Here is a 21,733-nt window from a genome sequence, read left to right as displayed (position 1 = left end):
CTGCAACTTTAACACGCATTCCTCTCTGCCATAAGATGCCTCCCTGGTGCATCATAATCAGTCATCCCTCATGTGCCAGCTGGTTACCAAGCAAGGCATCACAGAGTGCAGGAACTCAGCCCTCGGTGCAGAGAAAGAGCAGGGACATCAGCAGGAATGCGAGCCTGGCAAGGGGAGGCACAGCGAGCCTTCCTCTGAAGGATTGAGTTCAGCAATCTTTCCCCTTTTCTGCTTTCCTGCTGTACCTACTGGACTGTGAGGTCCTGGAGTTGTTTGTGCCGCCTTTTCCAGGGATCCTGGAGGACTCTGAGGACTCACTGCTTCAGGCTTTGCATTAATGACCAGTTTCCAGATGAAGCTCTGCTCAGGCTGACTGAGGAGTTATTAAACTTGCAGTTACCTACTCTCAGTGATCCATGGCTTGGACCGGGCACGCACAGTGAGGGAGGGAGGTTTAGGCCAGTAAAGAAAGATACAGTGATGCAGAAATGTGCTGGGACCAAAAACTTGTCAGGGGATGAGTGCAGTGCACTCGAGGAGGTGCACAGTCAACTGAGCAGCTTTTCTTGGCTTAAATATACTGTTGTCAGGATTAGCACTTAAATAAAACATTTGGGGTAAAAATCTGAGTGAGAACAGAGCAAGGACTGAGAGTACATAAGAGTAACTGAAAGATAAAAAAAAAAAAACAAACATGGCAAGCAAACCAAAACCACATGCTACGTGTGTAGGAAACACAGAGCTGAGCCTACATTCACAAAGTCCAAACACTGTAGGGTAAAAAATGTTGTTGCAGCAGTTGGACGGCCCTGATTCCAGCTTGGCAAAAAAACAAACAAACAAACAAACAAACAAAAAAAACCCAAAACAAAACAAAAAAAAAAAAAAAAACACCCAAACAAAACAAACCCTTCCACGTGCTATTTTAAGGTTACACTCCTTTCACCTTTTCTGATCCCAGACAGATTACATTTCCCAGTAAAGACAATCTTCCTGCCCCTTTCTGGAGGGCTGCTGAGGAGCGTGACTTCTCCTATTTCGTATCTAAATGAATTATTCAAAGCGTAGCATTTTCTCTGATTTCCCTCGGTTTTTTAACCCCGAGGTCTGCGATAAGGCCATTTCCAGGGAATTCCCCTTTCTCGGGTGACCGGCACTGGTGACAACACGGCTTTTTCTCCAGGATTTTTTCTTGCAGTTCCTGGAAAGGCGCTGGCCCGGGGGGAGCGGCGGGCGGTAAAACGGGCGAGTTGAGGAGACCCGGACCCCGGGAACCGCCGCCTCCGGCCTGCGGGGACCGCGGCCCGCCCGGGGCCTCCCCGTCCCTCCTGCTCCGGCAGAGCATCCTCCGGCCGGGGCGGCCCCGGGAGCCGAGCGGAGCGCAGCCGGTGTCCGGGACCGAACGAGCGCCTCCCCTCGGGGAGCGGGGCCGGGCCGGGGGCACCCCCGGGGTCCCGCACAGCAGCGATGGGGCCCGCGGGGCTGAGCCGAGCCGAGCCGAGCCGAGCTGAGCCGGTGAAGCGGCGGTGGCACGTCCCGGGGCGGGGCGGGCGGTGCCGCCGACGCGGAGCCGGGGAGGAGCTGCCGTCGGGGCTGCGGGGGGAGAGGGGCGGGCCGGGGGGCGCGGCCGGGCCTGGGGCGCCGCCACGGGGGCTGCCACGTGCGGGGTCCCGCTCTCGGGCGGCCCGACCGCCTCCCCCCCCCCCCGCCCCGGGCCCGGAGAGAGGCCGCCCCGGGGCCCCGCGGGCTCGGCTGTCGGGCGCCACCGCCGCGGTCCCGGCGCCGGCAGGGGCGGCGATGGCGTCGCCGTGGAGCGCGGGGCGCGCCCCGACGGAGCGGGCGGCCGTGCCGGTGCGGCGCAGACCCCCCGCGCCCTCCCTCCGCCTCGCTCCGAGGGGGCGGAGGGCAGGGCAGGGCGGGGGCTGGCCGGCTGCTGCCCCACGCGGCGCCCGGGCTGGCGGCGCCCCCGGCGCGCTCCCCGCGCACTCCGTGCCCCTCTGTCATGCTCGCCGCCTGGGAGCGGGCGCCGGGCTCCTGTGCCGGCAGCCGCCCCGCCGAGCCCGCGCCGCCGCCGCCGTTAGCCGAGCCCCGGGCCCGCGGGTGGCGGAGCGCGGGCGGCGCTGCCCCTCGCCGGGTTCTGGCTGCGGCCGCGGCGGGCGGCGGGTGGCGGCGGGCGGCGATGGGCACGGCGGCCCTGCACCTCCTGCTGCTGCTGGGGCTGCTGCACGCCGGGCCCGGCGGCGAGGGCAGGAAGGGCTGGCGGCGGCGGGGCCCGGCGCTCCGCGAGCGCGGCGAGGCGGCGGCGGCGGCGGCGGCCGAGAGTTTCCCGCTGGACTTCACCGCCGTGGAGGGCAACATGGACAGCTTCATGGCGCAGGTCAAGAGCCTGGCGCAGTCGCTGTACCCCTGCTCGGCCCAGGCGCTGCCGCACGACCTGCGCCTGCACCTCCTGCACAACGCCTCGGTCACCTGCAACGACGGCAGCCCGGCCGGGTGAGTCCCGCGCCCCCCGCGCCCCCCGGGGCTGCCCGCGCTCCCCCGGCCCCGAGGGCGGCGGCGCCACCGCGCGGCGGCGGGCGGTACCGGCGGCGACAGGTGCAGCGGCGCCTCCCGGGGCGGGGGAGCTCCCCCGGCGTGTCCCGCTCACCGCCGCCCCGTCTGTGCCCGCAGCTACTACCTGAAGGAGTCCAAGGGCAGTCGGCGGTGGCTGCTGTTCCTGGAAGGTGAGCGCACCGGCGGCCACGAGCGGGGCGGCGACCCGAGGCCGCCCCTCGGTGCCCCGGGCCCTGGGGCCGCCGTCCCTCGCCCTGAGCCCCCGGCCCTGCGGGGCGCTGACCCCTGTCCCCTCGCCAGGAGGGTGGTACTGCTTCAACAGGGAGAACTGCGACACCCGCTACGACACCATGCGGCGGCTGATGAGCTCCCGGGAGTGGCCCGCGACCCGCGTGGGTGAGTCGCTCCCTCCGCCCCGTGGGGCAGCCCCGAGGGACCGGCACCGGCACCGGCACCGGGACCGGGCTGAGGGGGCACCGGGGAGGGACCGGTCGCTGCCCCGTGGAGATGCTGAGCGCGGGGCGGGCCGGGGTTTGGGTGCACAGGGAGCTTCTCTCTCCACTCCTCTCGTGCTGCAGCTCCTGGTGCCCAAACCTCGGTCACTCACACAGACAGACCCTCTGAGTGTATCGGGAATATTCCCGCTGGGGTTTGTCTTTTGGGGAGGTACTTAAATAGACATCACAGGTCTTTTCTGTACCACGAGGAGCTTCTAGACTGGCTTCATCTGTGGCATGAATCAAATTCTGAATGTCAAATCTGCCTAAGGGGAAAATTTAGAAATGTTCCTTCCACTTCCCTTGCCAATGTTTTTCATCATGGATGTTTGTCTTCTGTGCGGTCAGAGGTCTTGCATGAGGCTCCTACGGTTCCTCTGAAATCACAGACTGTCATCTGGATGTCTCTTGTTTCTTTGTGCCCATCTGCAGGAACTGGGATCCTGTCCTCTCAGCCAGAAGAAAATCCCCACTGGTGGAATGCAAACATGGTGTAAGGAGGGACAACGGAGGGAAATAGCTTTATGCTCAAACAGCATCTCCTGCCTTTTAGCGAGAGTGCTGCAGACAGGTTAAGGCTGATACTTGGGAAAGGGAATTGTGTGTTTCCTCATTTGCTGCAGTTCTCTCTAACACACAGGGCTGGCAAGGCCGAGGAGCTCAAGTTCAGCCTCCTTGGAGTTGTGGGGTGATCTAATGGAGGAAAACTGGGGATAGCTTAGAGAGCCTTCTCAAAGAGCTGCCGTGGTGAATCCACCACGAGTGGGGGGTGATGGTGTGTTACACATCTGACAATTTGAGAAGAATGTGGAGCAGCTCTCCTAGTTCAAAGAAGAGAAGTGAGAGAGACCAGTTTATACTTGCATCTATACAGAAGGGATGTTAATTTGTCTTCTACAAAACAGAGACATGGGAAGTTAATTCCTGCAAAAACCTCCAGTGGTTGCAGTCAGTATTTACACTGCACTGATTAAAGTCTTCTCATTTCTCATGTGAAAAACTGAAGTGTAGAGAGTTGCCCTGTGACAGACCATCCTCTGTACTGGCAGAATAGCTGAGAGCAAAGTCGTGCTCCGTAGTTCTGTCCACTGATCTTAGTGGTTCAATTAGATTGATAAAAGACATGTTATTTATTGATTTAACTCAGTAAAACTATTAGTGTTCAGGAGAAAATTCAAGACAGTTACAGTTGTCACTTGGTGTGCAGTAAGGTAAGTTGTCAAACTGGACAGAAACTCTTCCCTTTTCCCCTTCCCAGGATTTAATTTTCTTCCAGTTAGGTGACCCCATCCTCACCCTGTGGTGCGTGTCAGAGGCACAGCAGGACTCACAGAGCTCTCTCTTACAGATTCATCCCATATTGCTCAAGTGATGTTTGGAGCGGTGCCTCTTCCAAGTCTGAGAAAAGTGAGTGTTGCTGATGGACTGTTGCTGCTCCAGACATCACACATTAAAGGATGTGGCCAGACTTCTGTGAAACCATGTGGACAAGAAACAGGCTTTTTCTTGCTGAAGGGCAGGAAAGAATATCAAGCTACTTCCAGATAAAACATCCTGATCTCTTTAGCTCAGGCTGTTTTGACATAGTTCAGAGCCACTGCTCGAAGAGATGTTACACTGATGCAGTGTGCAAGGATTAGAGGACCAAAATTCCTTTTAGATGAATCCCCAGGTTCCAGCATGTAGCAAATTAATTGCTGTAGCTAAGGGACCATGGACTGTTGCATGTAACTTTAGCGTGGCTGACCTGAGAGGCAGGACTGTGAATTTAGTGTCAGACTTTTATCAGGAGGGTATTGGGCCTTGGGCAGGAGCCCTCGTGTCAGGCTAAAGCTGTCTGCAGTTTTCTTTGGAAAAGCATAGTTCATGTTAATACGTGCTGCATTGCCATCCCCTGTCATTCTGGTGGTGCCACAGAAAGAGACCTTTTCACTTCATCTCAGCTCCTTGGGGCTGCTCCTGTGGAGCAGTTACACATCAGCAAACACGGATCCTGGTGGTGCCAAGGAAGCAGTGTCCCTGTACATGTGACATCTTGTGAAGCATTGCTTCTCTGAATTGGCCTGATGAATTGGGAGAAAGGGGAAGCAGTAAGTTGGAACTGAGGTTCTGGGTGGTAGGAAGGTGTGTGTTTGTTCCTCCAGCACCTTTCTTCTTGTTTTCCTTTTCCAAGTTTACTCATTTCCAAGCACTGTCATAGGAAGGTACTTGTGTAATTGAGTATTCAGTTCCCTCAGTTCTCTTGCAGGGCAGAACATTTTGTATGAGACAGGGGAGAATCTCTTGTTAGGTGTATTTTACATGGGTGGATAAAATGAGCCTGAGTTTAGGTTTGTAATTCCTTTGGAAAGTTCTTAAGCATTTTCAGAGAGGAAGTAAAAGTCTGAGTCTGGACAGGAAACAGTTTTATTGACACTGAGTTCTCTTCCAGATGAATATGCCTTCATGGGAGCACTGATCATACAGGAGGTTATAAAGGAGCTGCTGGGAAAAGGTCTGAGCACTGCGAAAGTATTGCTGCTAGCAGGGAGCAGGTAGGTATCCACAAGACTTTGTTTTTGTGAAGACAGAGATTTCCACAGTAGAAAGCTGTTAAGGGAGGAGATCTCAGCATCTCCTGAAACAGTTTTTCTAGGAGTACAGTAACACTAACAGAGCAAACCTTGTATCTCTGGTCAGTTTTCTACTGTAAGTGGTACAACAGGGGATGATAAAATCATCACCTTCTGGTCCATATGAATTTAAGAGAAAACCCAGAAAATAACAAAGCTGTGTGTTCTTGTCTGCACCAAGAATTCTGTTCCTGTTGGCCCACATCATAAGACACACCTCCTGTGAATTGATTCAGGACACCAAAATAAAATCCAAACTTGCCTCACACAGGTGCTCTGGATCATCCTGTGTTGCACAAAGCTCTGGTACACTCAGTGTATTACACAGGAGTGTAATAGAGAAGTTGCTAGGAGTGAATTTGTCTCACTTCAAATTCTTTTAGTTTTTGAGCAGCCAACCCCCTTGGAAATGGTACAGAGCACAGGTATCTCCCAGGAAAGAGAGTAACAATGGGACTTTGTTTCTGAGCTACCAGGTTATTTATTGCTCAGCACTGGATTTATTTCTGAGTGTTGCAGAGCAAGGAAATAATGTGGTGTCTATGAAGTTCATGGTGAATGGTTGGGCAGCTCTGCTGTGGGCAGAGGGAGGTGTTTATAGCCTGTCACTGCTGGGGAAGGGGTGTCTGGCACCAAGGTGTGTCACGCCTGTGTTGCTGTTGCAGCGCTGGAGGGACGGGAGTGCTCCTGAACGTGGATCGAGTGGCCGAGCAGCTGGAGGAGATGGGTTATCAAGGGATTCAGGTTCGAGGCTTGGCAGACTCCGGGTGGTTCCTGGATAACAAACAGTACCGCAGGACCGACTGTATCGACACCATAACCTGTGCTCCAACAGAGGCCATCAGGAGGGGAATAAGGTACAGTCGGATGCTCTAAACCACGCTGCTGTAAGAGGTCAGAGTGCGGAAAAGATGTCCTCCTTCTCTATGTTCCTTCATACTTAAGGAGTATTTATTTATGAGTCTACATCAGTGTTTTTTCAATGATTCTTTTGGAAAAGACAATATAAGGTCTAAACGTGCAGAAGAATGTGTACAGTTGTAGGTGCTCTAAGATGTGTTGATGGGACAGTGCTGGCGAGAGAGATGTTCTATTAGCTGAAATTCTAATCAGAACAGGGACTAGGATACAGAGAGGACACATTGTTAGGATTGCCTTGTGCCTCCCATTCTGTCATTGCTTTGTCTTCCAGATACTGGAATGGCATTGTTCCCGAGCGCTGTAAGCTGCAGTTTAAAGAGGGAGAGGAATGGAATTGTTTTTTTGGATATAAGATTTACCCCACTCTTCGATGTAAGTACCAAAGGAGAGAGATCAAATAGATTTAGGGTTTCCTCTGTATCTATAACTAACTTGGAGCAATCGCTTTTCCAAATTTTTTGTCTTTCTAGGCCCAGTCTTTGTTGTCCAGTGGCTCTTTGATGAGGCCCAGCTTACTGTAGACAATGTGCACCTAACTGGGCAGCCTGTTCAGGAGGGGCAGTGGCTCTACATCCAGAATTTGGGTAGAGAGCTGAGAAACACCTTGAAGGATGTGACGTAAGTGCTTCATTGAGAAAAACCTGCCACATTTGTTTCATTTTTGTGTGAAATTCCACCCTCCCCCTAGTCTGGAAGGTTTGATTCAGCAGGACTTACTTTGTCCTTCCAGACAATCTGTGTTTCTTTTTGTCCTTTAGTGCAAGCTTTGCTCCTGCCTGTTTGTCCCACGAGATCATCACACGCAAGTGAGTGTTTGTGCAGATCCTGTAAGAGGTGGAGGGGATGCAGCCTGGGAATGAGCCTGTCCTGGCAGCCTGACCCCTCTGATGTGACCTCTGTGGTTTGTCTTTTCAGCCACTGGACTGACATCCAGGTGAAGGGGACGTCGTTACCCCGCGCCCTGCACTGTTGGGATCGGAGCCTCCACGAGAGCAACAAAAACGGGAAGGCTCCTCTGAAAGGCTGCCCAATTCACCTCATTGACAGCTGTCCATGGCCTCACTGCAACCCCTCGTGCCCCACAATCAGGGACCAGTTCACAGGGCAGGAGATGAACGTGATCCAGTTCCTCATGCACATGGGTTTTGATGTTCAGAAGATGGCACAGCAGCAGGGCCTGGAGCCCAGTAAACTCCTGGGGATGCTCAGCAGTGGTAACTAGGGAGGGCTCATCAGAGGGGCAGAGATTAGATCAGGAGGAGAGAGACTGTCAGCCCTTCTCCCAAACTTTCTAATCTTCTTCCTTAATGTTCCTGCAGGCAGATACATGCTCATACCCATGGCACGCTCACACCTGTGCACTCACATGCTCCCACACTCTTGCACGCTTATGGTGTGTCAAGGAAAAAAAAAAAAAAAAACCCACAAAAAAAGGCAAGCAGCAATTTCTTGCTTACTCTGTTTGGCTGGAACTTGTTCCCTCCTTCCAAACTCCAGGGCTGAGTTTCAGCTGGACACATCCTCTTCCTGCATTACACAAGGCAATCAGATACAGGGAGTAGCAAAGCCATAAATAGCAGCGGTGAGAACCTTCCCCAGACCTGGGACATCTTCCCTTGCCATGAGTTTTACATCATAGACTTGTTACAAGTGGTGAAAAGAAGCAAGCACTGGATTTCTTCTGCCCAACTAGAAGTGAAGGAATGATTACATTACTTCCTGGAGGTTAGCATCTCTCACGCTGAGGCACAGTATACAGACCCAGGACATGTGCTAGGGATGGACACTCTTGTACTCAATTTATTTGTATTATTTTATAAAATGACTTTTTAATTACTTTTTTTTTTAAAACTAAGCAAGAAATATAAAGGATATTGTAACATATTTTTTTTAAAAATAACGAGAAAAACCTCTTGCTACTTTGGCAACGTGGACATATTTATTTTAATATGTAAAACGCTATTTATAAGGGCTGACCAGAGAACCATACCTATGTCTTTGTAAAGTTGTATATGCTGCTCATTTGGATGGGTTATCCTGATGGTCACTTGTGCCTGGGAGAGGGCTAAGGGTGGTGTTGACGTTTTGTATTAATTAGATGTCTGTGTTCCCCTTGCTGTGTGCCTTGTCGTTGTTTCTCTGAGGAAGAGGTTGTAATATAAGGTTTAAGTACAGAGAATTTCACTCAGCACCTGATGTTTGCAGACTTTCACAGCATTTTCGGCTGCCTGTGATTGCCCAGGTAGTCCAGGGCGTTGCACTGTAAGGTGGAGGGAGACCTGGCTGTGCTGCAAAGCCTCTCTGCCAGCGAGGGAAATGTTTGATCAGAGCATCAGAAGCACTTGGAGCAGAAAAGCAGGAGAACACAAGACAAGCACCAACATATTTCTCTCCTAATCGTTGGGGAACACACCCACCGCAGCGCGGAGAATCCCCTTTGATGGGGCGGGAGGAGAACAAGGGAGGGATGAGAATGCCAGACTGGGGCTGGAGAGGAGCCGTTCTCTGGGTGGGAGCTCGTGGGCGGCGGGAGCGGAGCCCCCCGGGCGGGGCGGGGCGGGGGCGAGGGGAGCCCTGCCCGGGAGGGGAGCCCTGCCCGGAGCGGAGCCCTGCCCGGAGCGGAGCCCTGCCCGGGAGCGGAGCCCTGCCCGGGAGCGGAGCCCTGCCCGGGAGGGGAGCCCTGCCCGGAAGGGGAGCCCTGCCCGGGAGGGGAGCCCTGCCCGAGAGCGGAGCCCTGCCCGGGAGCGGAGCCCTGCCCGGGAGGGGAGCCCTGCCCGGGAGGGGAGCCCTGCCCGGAAGGGGAGCCCTGCCCGGGAGGGGAGCCCTGCCCGGGAGGGGAGCCCTGCCCGGGAGCGGAGCCCTGCCCGGGAGGGGAGCCCTGCCCGGGAGGGGAGCCCTGCCCGGGAGCGGAGCCCTGCCCGGGAGCGGAGCCCTGCCCGGGAGGGGAGCCCTGCCCGGAGCGGAGCTGCACGTCCCGCTGCCCCCCTGTGCACCCCGGCCCCCCTGGGCTCTGCTCTGCTCTGGGGAAAACTCCCTGCGCTTTCAATACAGACCTTGCCAGGCGACAGCGGTGCTGCTGGTGAGGTCCCTTGTTTTGGGTAAATAAAGCCAAAAAATGAACCAAACTGTAGCCCTTTGGTTCCTTTTCTTGGAGTTCAGGAAAAGTTGGGCAGGACCACCACAATCAGCTGTCCTGATGTGCGTGATGGGATTAGCACAGACTGAAGATAAAGAAAAACTAAAGAGAGAATGGTTGGTGCTCCCAGTGAAACTGAAAAACAGGAAAAAACATCAGTGTGATCAGTTTGGAGATTACTGATAGGCTTTAAGTTTTAATGACTTGGGTGTGAAAGTAGAATTGTCCTGATTATGTTTTTCATCCGTTTTCTGCTGTGCAGAAGCCAGTGACAAAGGGGCAAGGCTGGGAGAATTCAGTGCCATGTGTTTGTATCCTGTGATTTTTTTGACTAGACAAAGTTCTTTAATTCTGGGGGAGAAGTGACCGTGGTCTGTCTGGTGCACTGCTGCGATTTTGGGAACCTTTGCCCCCTGCCAGCCCCGGCCCTGGCGCTGGGGGCTCCCCAGAGGGGCAGCACCTCCCAAGGGAAGGCAGGAGCTGGACCAGCCCTGCCCTGGGCCCGGTGTCACCGGCGGGGCGATGTGTCCCCACACACGGAGTGTCCCGGTGCCTCCCGCTGGTCCCGGCAGAGGGGAAATGATCCCCCAGAAAGTGTCACAAAGCAGAAAGTGACCCACGGCCAGCGAGGCCTGGAAAACTGCCGGGGGTGAAGGGTTAATGGAGTGCAAATAGGGCAAGATTTCGGGATAAGAACCCGTTCACCTGGAGTTTCGCGGCTCTTCTGCTGCATTTCCTGGTTATTGTGATGTTAATTGTGCAACTCCCACTCCGGATGAACGCAGGCTTTTGTACCTTTAGCACCACAGGTCTTTCAAGGGAAAATGGAAGGGACTTGAGATGAATGAAAGAGACACTGAGGTGACAAGACGGTGACAAAGCTGAAGGCAGGCACGTTTTATCATTAGAACCAAGAATTTGTACTGGTCGCATGTGGCACGTGAGCCATTCCAGCAAATAAGTTTTTCTGCCTCCACACTGGGATGAATCCTGCAGGTGAGGAGTCAGAAACGCTGCTGTGGGGTAAGAGAGGAAATGTTCTGCTGTGTTGTCAAAACATTCACCCATTCCCATTCTGAAATTACATCAGGAATTTTATTTGGGGCTTTTAGAGATATAATTAAGAGGCTTCTGGGTGGAGATGAAGTCGGGGCGGGGGGGCACTGTACACCAGGAATGGGTTACTGTGAAAGCTTTGATCTCACGGGAGGGTGAGTCTGACACTATTGAAATCTGTGTTTCAAGAGAGAGCTAAGAATATCAAAGCAATTAAAAAAAAAATTGTATTCAGTTATTGCATTCAGAGATACAAGAAAAACTGATTTCCGCATAAAGTAAAAGAGAGACAGGGAAGAGTTTAAGGAAGGGTTGAGGACGGGTGCTGTCACCCTTCACAGACACAAACTGTCACACAGGGCACAGCAGGTGAATGTGCCACTGCTACAGATCAACTGCAGCAAAGTGAGTCAGCTTTTATTCAGCCTCTGGCCTAAATCCTTTCTTTTATAGGGTTTGTGCTGCCTTTGGGCTTGTGCTCCCACTCAGGGGCTCTTGGGTCCGCAGCACTGGGCTCCTGTTCTGCAGCACGGCTGGTCACAGCCCCGGCCACAGCCAGACCCTCCCCTCGGCTGGGGGCTGTGGGGAGAGCAGCAGCATTCCAGCGACCCCAGAGTTTCTAGAAGAACAGCAGAAGGATAATCAGGAGCCTTTGATGGAGCTCGCAGCTTCAGTGTTAAATAACACCCGCTCCCAACAGCTGAGTGGGGGCAGGACTCATTCCAGAACTATTAATAAAGCCCCTATTTATACTCCAGGTTCCTGTGAACGGTGCAGCAGAAAGCTACAGCTGCAGAGCTAAAATGGAATAAATGTCAGCCTGCAGGGAAAAGTACCATCCTGTGGGAAGGGAGACAACCAAAGAACAGCACAGGGGCAGGTTTCGGACCCGAGAAAGCAGAGAGCGAGCGGCAGCACCCTGAGCTTGCAGCCAGTGGGCAGAGCCAGCCAGTCACCTCCCTGCAGCCGCAGGTCTGTGCAGAGCTGCCAGAGATGCAGCGTCAGAGGCAGCTCCCACTGATGCCAGCAGAGACCAGCGGGATTTGAGCTGCCCCTCCACTGAGTTGGGACCAGGTGTGACTCAGGGCAAAGGTGCAAGATCCGGAAAGGACGTTTGAGGAGGCTTTGAATGCACTGTCTGCTGGACTGGAAAGATAATGGAGAGCACGGGAGGGGCGTATCTGAACACGGCCGCCGTGACTTCCCCTGTAGGAATAGCTCGGCTGCTGCAGATGACCTTTGGATGTACCACGTTCAGCCTGGTTGCCCACCAAGGGGGGTTCAGCGCTGCCTACGGCACCTTCTGCATGTTCGTCTGGACCTTCTGCTTCGCCATCACCGTGTTCATCATCGCCTGTGAGTTCACACACCTGCACGGCTGCCTGAGCCTCTCCTGGGGAAACTTCACCGCGGCCTTTGCCATGCTCGCCACCCTCATGTCCCTCACGGCCGCAGTGATCTACCCGCTGTACTTTGTCCAGGTGGGCTGTTACCCCATCGGCTGCGAGGTGAGGGATTTCCGCATCGCCGCCAGCGTCTTCGCGGGCCTCCTGTTTGTCACCTACGCCTCTGAAGTGTTCTTAACCAGGGCAAAACCGGGACAAGTCACCAGCTACATGGCCACCGTCTCTGGGCTCTTGAAAATCGTCCAGGCCTTTGTGGCCTGCATCATCTTTGGGGCACTGGTGAACGACAGCCAGTACAGTAAATACGTGGCGACGCAGTGGTGTGTGGCCGTCTACAGCTTTTGCTTTGTGGTGACAGTGGTGGTAGTGGCCTTCAGTGTCACAGGTAAGACTGCCTTGCTGTGGTTCCCTTTTGATCGTTCCGTGGTCATCTACACTTTTGGGGCTGTGCTGCTCTACGCGAGTGCTGCGGTCATCTGGCCAGTGTTCTGCTTTGACAGCAAGTACGGCTCCCCGCGACGGCCCGGCCTCTGTGCCAAGGGAAAGTGCCCCTGGGACAGCCAGCTGGTGATTGCCATCTTCACCTATGTCAACCTGCTGCTCTACGCCTTGGACCTGGCGTACTCCCAGCGCATCCGCTTTGTCTCGCACCTCTGAGCTGTGGGTCGGCCTCTGTGGGGGCATCTCAGGGCTGGGAACCACTGCAGAGGCAGGGGACAGGGCGAGGGGCAGAGAGGTGCTGGGCAGGCACGCACACAACACCATCACCCAAACTTCAAGGTGAGGACTGACCACACTAACGAGTTAATGACCTGGAGCAGGTGGGCTGCAGCCAATGCGAGGGACAACCCAACTGCCCCATGGTTCTGCCTCACCTGCCTGGAGCCAGCACGAAGGGATGACACAGCTGCACGTGCACCTGCACACAGCAGGAACGCTTGTGGCCACAGCAGTGGGGCTGCAGGCTACCAGGTTACTGAGACAAATATTAGGAAAGACACCAAGGATTTTGAAGTTGTTAACTGGTGCTTAACGGTAACCAAGTGACTGCTCAGGAAGTGGAAAAGTTAAAAGCTGGATGAAGGAACACCAGTAGTTCAGGAGATGAAAATCAATCCCTTGGAGTTTGGGTTAGTCTGGACTGTGTTGTGAGATGTGGAATGGCTACAAGTGTGGGCAGTTCCAGTCTGGGTGTTTCTGAGAAGAACATCATGGCCATAACAGTATTTTGTCAGTTGCCAGTCTTTTTCCTTCCTCTCCGTCACTGACTAGCCCAGAAAAGGAACATCCTGAAGGGCACACCTTGGAGGAGGCCTATTTAATTTAATTTAATTTAATTTAATTTTCCTATTTAGCAAACACTGAGTCACTACAGAAATGAAACTTTGTAAAGTTGGGGTCTACTGCTGAGAATCAGGTTGCAGAGCCGAGCCAACCTGCAAAGTGACTGTGTGTGACCTGCCATCCTCACTTAACAGCACAGAAATACCTCGGCACGTGCTCTGTCCTGGTTCATGGGCCACCATTTCTTTACACTGGGGTGAAAGGTTTTTTTCTGGAGGTTTGGAGATAAATTTGGGGGGCATGGGAAAGGGGAAGCAGAGACTTATTGATCTCACAGTGCTGCACAAGAGACCAGATTGGGCAGGGAGGGGCATGGACAGGACAGAACTTGTGCACAGTACCCCAGAGAAGCTCAGGCAAAGGATTCCTGAGCACGCTGCATCACTGAGCAGCCGAATTTCTCTGACCCATCCCTGACAGAACACCCACTTTAAAGCTCCACACTTCTCAGCTCAGATTTCAGGCCCCATAGGAATCTTCATTTGTTCCGGGGAGAAGCCAGAGTGTCCAACTGCTTGTGCAGCACATGCAGACTTGAGTGCTTTGATTAGAATCTCCACTAGCTGCCTGTCAGAAGCAAGGTTTATTTTTTAACCAAAACAAAATAAAGCTGAATGGCAGATGTATGCTTACATCTGAGATCTGCGTGCTGTCACACTCCTCTCCATACATTCATTGCAGCAGGCATGGCCCTTCCTGCATGAAAGCAGAGCTCACTTTATTCTGATGTACAAAGCCTGAACTCAGGCCCAAAAAAGAACAGACACAACACAGCAAGACCTCTGAGTGGATTCTTTGCAGCAGAATGACTCAGGAATAAGGAAGGAAACTTACTTTTCATCAGTGCTTTGTGTGGGGTTTGAAAAGCAAAGGGAAAACTTGTTGGGACAGATTATGTTGAATAATTCTGAGCAAGGGCCAGCCCTTAGCAGTGGGGAGCATTAGCCAGGAAATAGGCTAAGAATTGGGATCCAGCACAAAGGAACAGCCTTCCAAGGGGTTTTTCTCTTCTGTGAGTCCCAGTGAAGGGCAGGAAATCTGGAAGATGTGGTCCAAAAGGAGGCTGGTAGGGCAAGACCCAAGGCTATCTGCTATAGATACAAACCAGGAGCTTTATTTCTTGCCACCCAAACAAATTATGAGTTGTCCAAGTAAAAAATGTTGACTTGGAAAAGGAAATCCACTTGTGTTGGAGGAGTCAATTTACAAGATCCACTGGGTACAAAGAGACCTTGACCATTTATGATGTATTCCTGTTAAACCTATAAATGTGGACAAATTAAGCTGTGTCACACTTGAAAATTACTTACTGTTATTACAGACCACTAAAAACCAAACAGGTGCCTGTGAAGGACCATAGCTTTTGTTATAAAATTCCATCCAGCGAGCCCAGGAACATTGTTTGAGGAAAGCCCCATCCTGAAGGCTCTGGTGAGGCTCTGGGAGGCTGAGGGGGCTGGGGTAGGGGTCAGCAGAGACAAGAGCCCAGAGGAGGGGGATGCTTGCCCTTAGGGATGACACTCCCAGGCACTGGCAGCTGTTGGGAAGATCCTTGGCTGATGTGGCTGAGCCAGGCACTGCTGGTTTCCCGCTGGGAAGAGTTTGCACCAAGGAGGAGCAAGAGCAGAAACGTGGTAGACTCTGGTGATGCCACGAGCTGATGCAACTTACACTGAGCCAGGGTCAAAGGGCCAGAGAGAAACTGGGAAACAATGAGGGCAAAATTGAGTGCCTTCACAATAAGGGGAAAGAGAATTTAACATGGAAATCATGATCCCACTGACTGGAGGACTGGAAACACAAGTCATTGCCAAGAACAGTGTGTTCAGATTTAGCTTTCTCATCTGCCAGCCAAAGACTGAGCAAAAAATGTGAACATGGTCAAAATGGCAAAAAAAGATTGTGTGGACAAGCCTCTCTTTTAGGAGAAAAAAAAAATTAAAAAAAAAAAATCAAAACCTCATGCTTCAGTGGTTAAAACACTCTCCAACCATTGGAAACTATGAGATTGCCCAATCCAGGACAGGGAACATCTGATATCTGCTCAGCAGGATTTACCAACCAGCCCTGTCATGATTCAGTTCACCAAAACCCCTTCATTTCCAGAGTGTCTCTACCCCCTTAATTAATAATGATGATCAAGTAGCTCGCCATGAACCAGGTTTCCCCAGCCACCAGCCATTCCCAACCTCTTTTGGCAAACTAACGCTAGGATGTGTGTGTGTTCAGTAATTATGGACTCGTGGCTGCAGCCAACCTAGACAGTACCCAGAGGATTCCAGCATGAACAGATTCAAATCAAAATTGTTAATGGGTTTGGTTTTTTTCCCTTCTTTTCTGGAAGCCTGGGGTTCGGTATCCCCAAAAGATCAGCACTTAGGAGCATTTATCAACAGAAAAAACACTGAGATTTATTTCTGTCAATAAAGTCGCAAGAAAAAAAAATAAAATAAAAATGGAACCAGTGAGGTAAGATGATACTTCGGGGAAAAAAAAATAAAAATCAGTGTCTGCTGCCTGTTTTTTACAGGAAGGTTTCAGGCCGGCCTGGTCTCTGCACAGCCCGGGGCCGCAGGGCTCTGACGGAGCCGCCCCCGGTGCTCGGGGCACGGCGGGGAACCGGGACACCGAAACTCCCTCCCCGTTGGCGTGCGGTGCTGGCGGGACACCCCCGGCGCTGCCCGGGGACAGCCGGGCCCGTGGAGGGCGGTGCTGGCCCGTCACCCCCGGCGCTGCCCGGTGACAACGGGCCCGGCCCGGCCCGGCCCTGAAGTGGGAGCACAGCGCCCCCTGGCGGCGCGGGAAGGCCCGGCCGGCGGCCCCGCAGGCGGCGAATGATGCAACACCGGGTACCGGTTGCCCCAATCGCTGGCCAGCGCTGCGCCGCTGTCCCCGCCCCCGCCCGTTGATTGGCGGAGAGCCGGCGCTGCTCCGCCCAACCGGCCGCTGATTGGCTGCGCGCCCACGTCCCGCCGCGCGGCCTCGCCTCCGTGCGCGCGCGGCCACGTGTACGGCGGCGGGGCCGGGACTGAACCGGGACTGAACCGGGGCTGGGTCCGCTCGGCACCGAACATGAGCGTGGGGTTCATCGGCGCGGGGCAGCTCGCCTTCGCCCTGGCCCGCGGCTTCACGGCGGCAGGTGGGCGCGGGGCGGTTCGCCTTGGCCCTGCCCGGGGCACCGGTCGCTCGGGCTGACCGCGGTGTCGGTGTCGTTCGCAGGGGTCCTGGCTGCGCACAAGATCACGGCGAGCTCCCCGGACACTGACCTGCCCACCGTGAGCGGGCTGCGGGTGAGTGCGGCTGGCTGAGCGGGGGCCGGGCGGCGCCGCTCCCCTCCCGGGCCGTCCCCACCTGAGCGGTGCCGTTTCTCCCCAACCCGCTGCAGAAAATCGGAGTGAACTTCACGGTGAGCAACAAGGAGACGGTGAAGAACAGCGACGTCCTGTTCCTGGCCGTGAAGCCGCCCATCATCCCCTTCATCCTGGAGGAGGTGGGCCCCGACATCGAGCCCCGGCACATCGTGGTGTCCTGCGCGGCCGGGGTCACCATCAGCTCCATCGAGAAGGTGAGAGGGGCCGGGCCCTGCAAGGCCGCCCTGAGCCGCTGCTTCCCCTTCTCTGACCCCCGGTGCAAGAGACAGACGTTACCTGTGCTGCTCAGGATAAAGTCACACAGCAACACCCACCTTTGCCTGTCTTCATCAGCAAACGCTATTCGAGGTTTTATCCAGCTCTTCCCTCACATGAGGTGCTGTCCGATCATGTTTCTTTTAGCAGCAGAGGGTCATGTCCCCTGAATTTCTGCAGGTTTTGTGCAAAGTGTCTGCAGGAGCTGTTTTGGAGATCCTGGGTTGGTGTGGGATTGAGGCATTTAGGATAATGTTTCCAGCCTGGCTTTGCCCAGCTGCTGCTTTTCTGGTACTGATAAAGGCTTCACACTCACAGCTGGGCTGCTGGGGCTCAAAGCAGGGCATTTGAGATACACAGGTCTCTCTTTTCCTTCTGCTTGTGTTGTTCTTGCCCCTGGGGGTCCTTTCCCTCACAGCCCATTGATGAAAAATATGCACTAAAGGTCATTTTTCTCCCTTCTTTCCTTTTTTTCTTACTTTCTATCTTCAATGATCTTCTTCCCTAAGAAACTCTCTACCTTCTGCCCCACACCCAAAGTGATCAGGTGCATGACCAACACCCCTGTGATAGTCCGGGAAGGTGCCACAGTCTATGCCACTGGGACTCACGCCGATGTCGAAGACGGGAAGCTTTTGGAGCAGCTGATGGCCAGTGTGGGCTTCTGCACCGAGGTGGAGGAGGATCTCATCGACGCTGTCACGGGGCTCAGTGGCAGTGGCCCTGCGTATGTATGTGCTGTTTCCTCAGCTCCTGGCGGTCTTGGGGAGAGCACTTGGCTTTGCCTGCCATAATGTTTTTTTTTGTTTTGTTTTTTTTTTTTTTTTTTTTTTTTTTCTTTTCCCATCACCCACATTTGCAACAGGACGTGTATTCCAGGTGTCCGGTTTAGGACAGCAGGAAAATATTTTTACCAGTCAGATGAGTCTGAAGTCCATAGCCAGTGTGCAGTGTCCACGTGTCCATGTTGGCAAAACTTGGGCATGTTGTTTGCATGATGCAGAAGCTGAATTTCTCCTCTTCCTCCCACTCCTGAGCTGGAACTAGTTGGGGGGAAGCCTGGCAGGGCATCCATGAAGGAAAGGGGGAGGCTTTTGCCAAGTGATAGAAGTCACAGAACAGCCCTGAAGCCCTGGATTCTCTCCTCCCTGAGACTTTCCAGTCCTGGAGCAGAGTCTTTCAGTCACCTTCTTCCTCTCTCTGGTCTCAGGCATTCACTGCCCTGGATGCTCTTGCAGATGGAGGAGTAAAGATGGGCCTTCCCCGCAGGCTGGCAGTTCGACTGGGAGCACAGGCTTTGCTGGTCAGTATTACCTCCTGCATAACAAACCTCAGTCTGTGCTGCTCTGTGCAGAGGAATCTACACATCACAGTTGGAAATGATCTTGGTCCTCTCACAAAATCTACTTTGAGGAATGTGTTTGGTTTGAATGCACACAGGTTCCTGGGGAGGGGCTGTAGGAATTGTCTGCAGCAATCTGTGGTGGTGTGGGGCCTGGGAAACTCTGCTCCTTTGCAGGCTTTGTCAGCTCTGAAAAGTGTTTTGGCAGCCTGCAGGAGCCCAGGTTTGCCTGTTGTGAGTGTTGGGGCTGCTCTGTGCAGTGGGAACAGGAGTGTGTGACAGTGGCTTCCTCAGTCAGAGCTCTGGCAGGTGTTTTCCTTGTTACAGGGCGCTGCCAAAATGCTGTTGGAATCTGAGCAGCATCCTGGTCAGCTGAAGGACAATGTCTGCTCCCCTGGGGGAGCCACCATCCATGCCCTGCACTTCCTGGAGAGTGGTGGCTTTCGCTCACTGCTCATCAATGCTGTGGAGGCTTCCTGTATCCGGACAAGGTGGGCACCTAGAAGTCCTAAAGAGCTTGCAAATCTTGCCCTCCATCCTCCCCATCTTCATTTTTTCTGTGTCTTCCTCTCCCACTACCCCACTGTAGGGAGCTGCAGCATGTGGCAGACCAAGAGGAGATTTCCCCAGCAGCCATAAAGAAAACTTTGCTGGACAAGGTGAAGCTGGAGTCTCCTTCCCTGTCTCTGGCATCTGCTACCAAAGTTAGTCTGTTCACCAACAAGAGCAAGAAGAACTGACCGGGCTGCTGTGTTCTGGCAGTGCTGAATGTCAGTGTCCTGGTTGCAGCCAGGACAGGGTTAATTTTTGCAGTAGCCAGGAGTGGTGTGGCCAGGCCTGGTTATTCTACACAATCATGTGCTGGGCAAAGGGAAGAGGGGCTGGAGAGGGATGGGGAGAAGAGTCCCCAAGGGAAGGGGGAGGGTTTGTGACAGGGGGCTGAAGAGGGACCAACTCTTCTGGTTGGTTGCATGGAGTGAGCAGTGGGAGTAACATCATGTTATGGGTGGTGAGAAATCACCTGTGACTCCTTCGCCTCTCCTCTACACTCCTTTTAATATTGTTGCTGTTATTATTTGTTTTCTTATCTCATTACTGTTTCCAGTAAATTGCAAACCATGATCTTTACCTCTCATGCCTCCAGTTCTCCTCTTCAGCCCACCACAGGGGGAGAGGGACAAGAAGGGAGTGAGTGAGCAGCATGTGGTGGTTTAGAGTATTTCAGTGGGAATGCTAATATGGCAAATACTATTCCTAAGCCACAACTGTTAGTGTTACTTGTATTTTGTCCAAGGAAAAACGTGTATATACTCTGTGTATTGGTGTCCCCTCGTGGCTTGCAGCAGCTGTGGGGCAGTGCTGTAGCAGAGAGTCTTTAACCTGTAGTGGGGTTGGTGTGAGCTGTCCCTGGGACTGCAGTTTTCTCAGACAGGGGTGATACTCTAATCAAGAGCTTTGTCAAGGAAATAATTTCTCCAGAAGCCTTGGGTACTTCCAGGACTCAAGCAGTATTTGTGGTATCTCATGCTGAATTTTTTTTAATATTTAAAAGATGTTTCAGAACTTTTGGTTTCAAAGGTTTAATCTTCTCTGGCTTCCATCTTGCATCTGCTGTCAGCACTTATGTCCTGTCACTGCCATTATCAGCTGGAGCAGATGCTGCCACACAAACACCATGGTGCATCAGGGTCCAAAATCACTTCTTGGAATGGACCAAGTGCCTCTCCCATCACTTTAGAGAGGTGTATGGTGTGAACATCAGACCACGCTCCTTTTCTCTGCAGTGGCTGCCCCTTCTCTCTGCTCACTCTGGTTTGGGGAACCATAACCTCTCACTGCCCCTCCTTTGCTGCTGGCCTTGCTGGGGTGGTTTGACAGGTGGAGGGGTAGTGAGTTTTTACATTTCCTGCTGTCTCTGAGGTGCTGGTGATGGTAAAGTGTTTTTAGTATTAGGATTTTGGCTGCCAGCAAGGTATGACCCTATAGGTGTGACAGATGATAAGTCCTCCTCCTTCTTTACATAAAAAATTGCTTCTCTGATGAGAGCTGTGGCTAATCCCAGCTGTTTTGACTGGGGGTATCTCTTGCCACTGGCAGTAGCCACTAGGTCAGGAGTCCCTGGGTGTCATATGTTCCTCCCTTTCCTGCTCAGGATCTGTAATACCTGCGCAGACAGGCCAGGCTGGAAGTCAGATGGGTGATGCAAAATGCAAAAGAGCGTGATGGAAAGAGTTCTCACTTGACTGAAAGAGTGGGATGCAGAATGAATGGATGCCTGATCTTGAGTCCCTCCGCAGGGAAACATAGAGATTACCCCTGGATACTCCCAGACAGAGCTATAGATGAACTTCCCAGCTGGTGACAGAGCTGTGGCTGAGCTGGCAGCACAGCAGATGGAAACCCAGCCTGCCGGGGCTGCAAGGGCCTTGCAAGGCCTGTGGTCACATCCCCTGTACCCAGAGCAGAGAGCAGCGCTGCTCCTGCTGGCTCCCAGCCCAGCCCAGCCCAGCCCCTGCTGCTCTGCTACGGAGCAGTTTCTCCTTAACCCCGTCTGACCCTTCCATTGCTGCCCCTTCCACTCGTCCCTCGCCCTTCTGTGCTCTGCTCACCTTGTCCTCCCCGCTTTGCCTGTGGCGTGGCAGCAAACAGCGGGCACCGGTGTGTGTTACCGGCCCGGGGCTGTAGCACAAGGGCTGGGCACACACCTGGAGCGGGACCGGCGGGGCAGAGCAGAGCAGAGCAGCGGCCGGGCCTGGCCGGGCCCCCCGCACAAGGCCCAGCACCGGGCAGGGCAGGGCAGGGGCAGCCGGCGGGGCGGGCGGGGCTGCGGGCACCGCGCACAGGGACCGTCAAACCGCCGGTGCTCGGGGCCCTGCCGGCGCTCAGGGCCGTGCCGGGGCGGGCGGGGGATCGGCGCGCCCGGGAACGCGCTCGGTGTAACGGGGGGAGCGGCGGGCGGCCGGTGCCGGAGATGGCGGGAGCTGATACGGGGCTGCTCCAGCGGTGCTTTGGTGGAGCGGCAGCGCTCGGCCCGGGACGGGAACTCCCGGCGGTGGCGGGAGGAGCCGGGCGGAGCCGAACCGGGCCGGGCCGGGCCTGGCGGGCCTTGTTTCCCGCCGCCCCCGGGGCGCGGCCCCCTTAAGGCCCGGGGCGGCGGCGGCGCGCGCCCCATGAATGGAGCCACGTGACGCAAATATCACGTGACGGCCCGTGCGCGGCGGCGGCGGCGGCTCGCGAGTC

General features: G+C 54.2%; 3 protein-coding genes across 3 annotated transcripts; all 3 read left to right on the top strand.

Annotated features, from left to right (window-relative positions):
* Positions 1–1,909: 1,909 nt before the first annotated feature.
* On the top strand, positions 1,910–8,970 carry NOTUM (notum, palmitoleoyl-protein carboxylesterase). The gene is made up of 11 exons (XM_083874365.1): positions 1,910–2,493; positions 2,671–2,723; positions 2,854–2,949; positions 3,483–3,543; positions 4,399–4,457; positions 5,482–5,584; positions 6,328–6,519; positions 6,855–6,955; positions 7,054–7,201; positions 7,342–7,389; positions 7,499–8,970. Exons 1-11 carry the CDS (start codon positions 2,003–2,005, stop codon positions 7,803–7,805), a joined length of 1,659 nt encoding a protein of 552 aa, XP_083730491.1. The 5' UTR covers positions 1,910–2,002; the 3' UTR covers positions 7,806–8,970.
* Positions 8,971–11,409: 2,439 nt separating this feature from the next.
* MYADML2 (myeloid associated differentiation marker like 2) lies at positions 11,410–13,730 on the top strand. Its single transcript, XM_083874503.1, has one exon. The coding sequence runs from the start codon at positions 11,933–11,935 to the stop codon at positions 12,836–12,838; it is 906 nt and encodes a 301-aa protein (XP_083730629.1). The 5' UTR covers positions 11,410–11,932; the 3' UTR covers positions 12,839–13,730.
* A 2,841-nt stretch (positions 13,731–16,571) lies between these two features.
* On the top strand, positions 16,572–19,786 carry PYCR1 (pyrroline-5-carboxylate reductase 1). The gene is made up of 7 exons (XM_083874502.1): positions 16,572–16,664; positions 16,745–16,815; positions 16,911–17,090; positions 17,661–17,882; positions 18,362–18,454; positions 18,821–18,984; positions 19,083–19,786. Exons 1-7 carry the CDS (start codon positions 16,598–16,600, stop codon positions 19,231–19,233), a joined length of 948 nt encoding a protein of 315 aa, XP_083730628.1. The 5' UTR covers positions 16,572–16,597; the 3' UTR covers positions 19,234–19,786.
* Positions 19,787–21,733: the final 1,947 nt, after the last annotated feature.

Source organism: Zosterops lateralis (assembly GCF_965231275.1).
Source record: "Zosterops lateralis genome assembly, chromosome: 18".
NCBI lineage: Eukaryota > Metazoa > Chordata > Aves > Passeriformes > Zosteropidae > Zosterops > Zosterops lateralis.
Note: the sequence above shows the minus strand (reverse complement) of the source record. Positions and strands in the feature narration are given on the sequence as shown.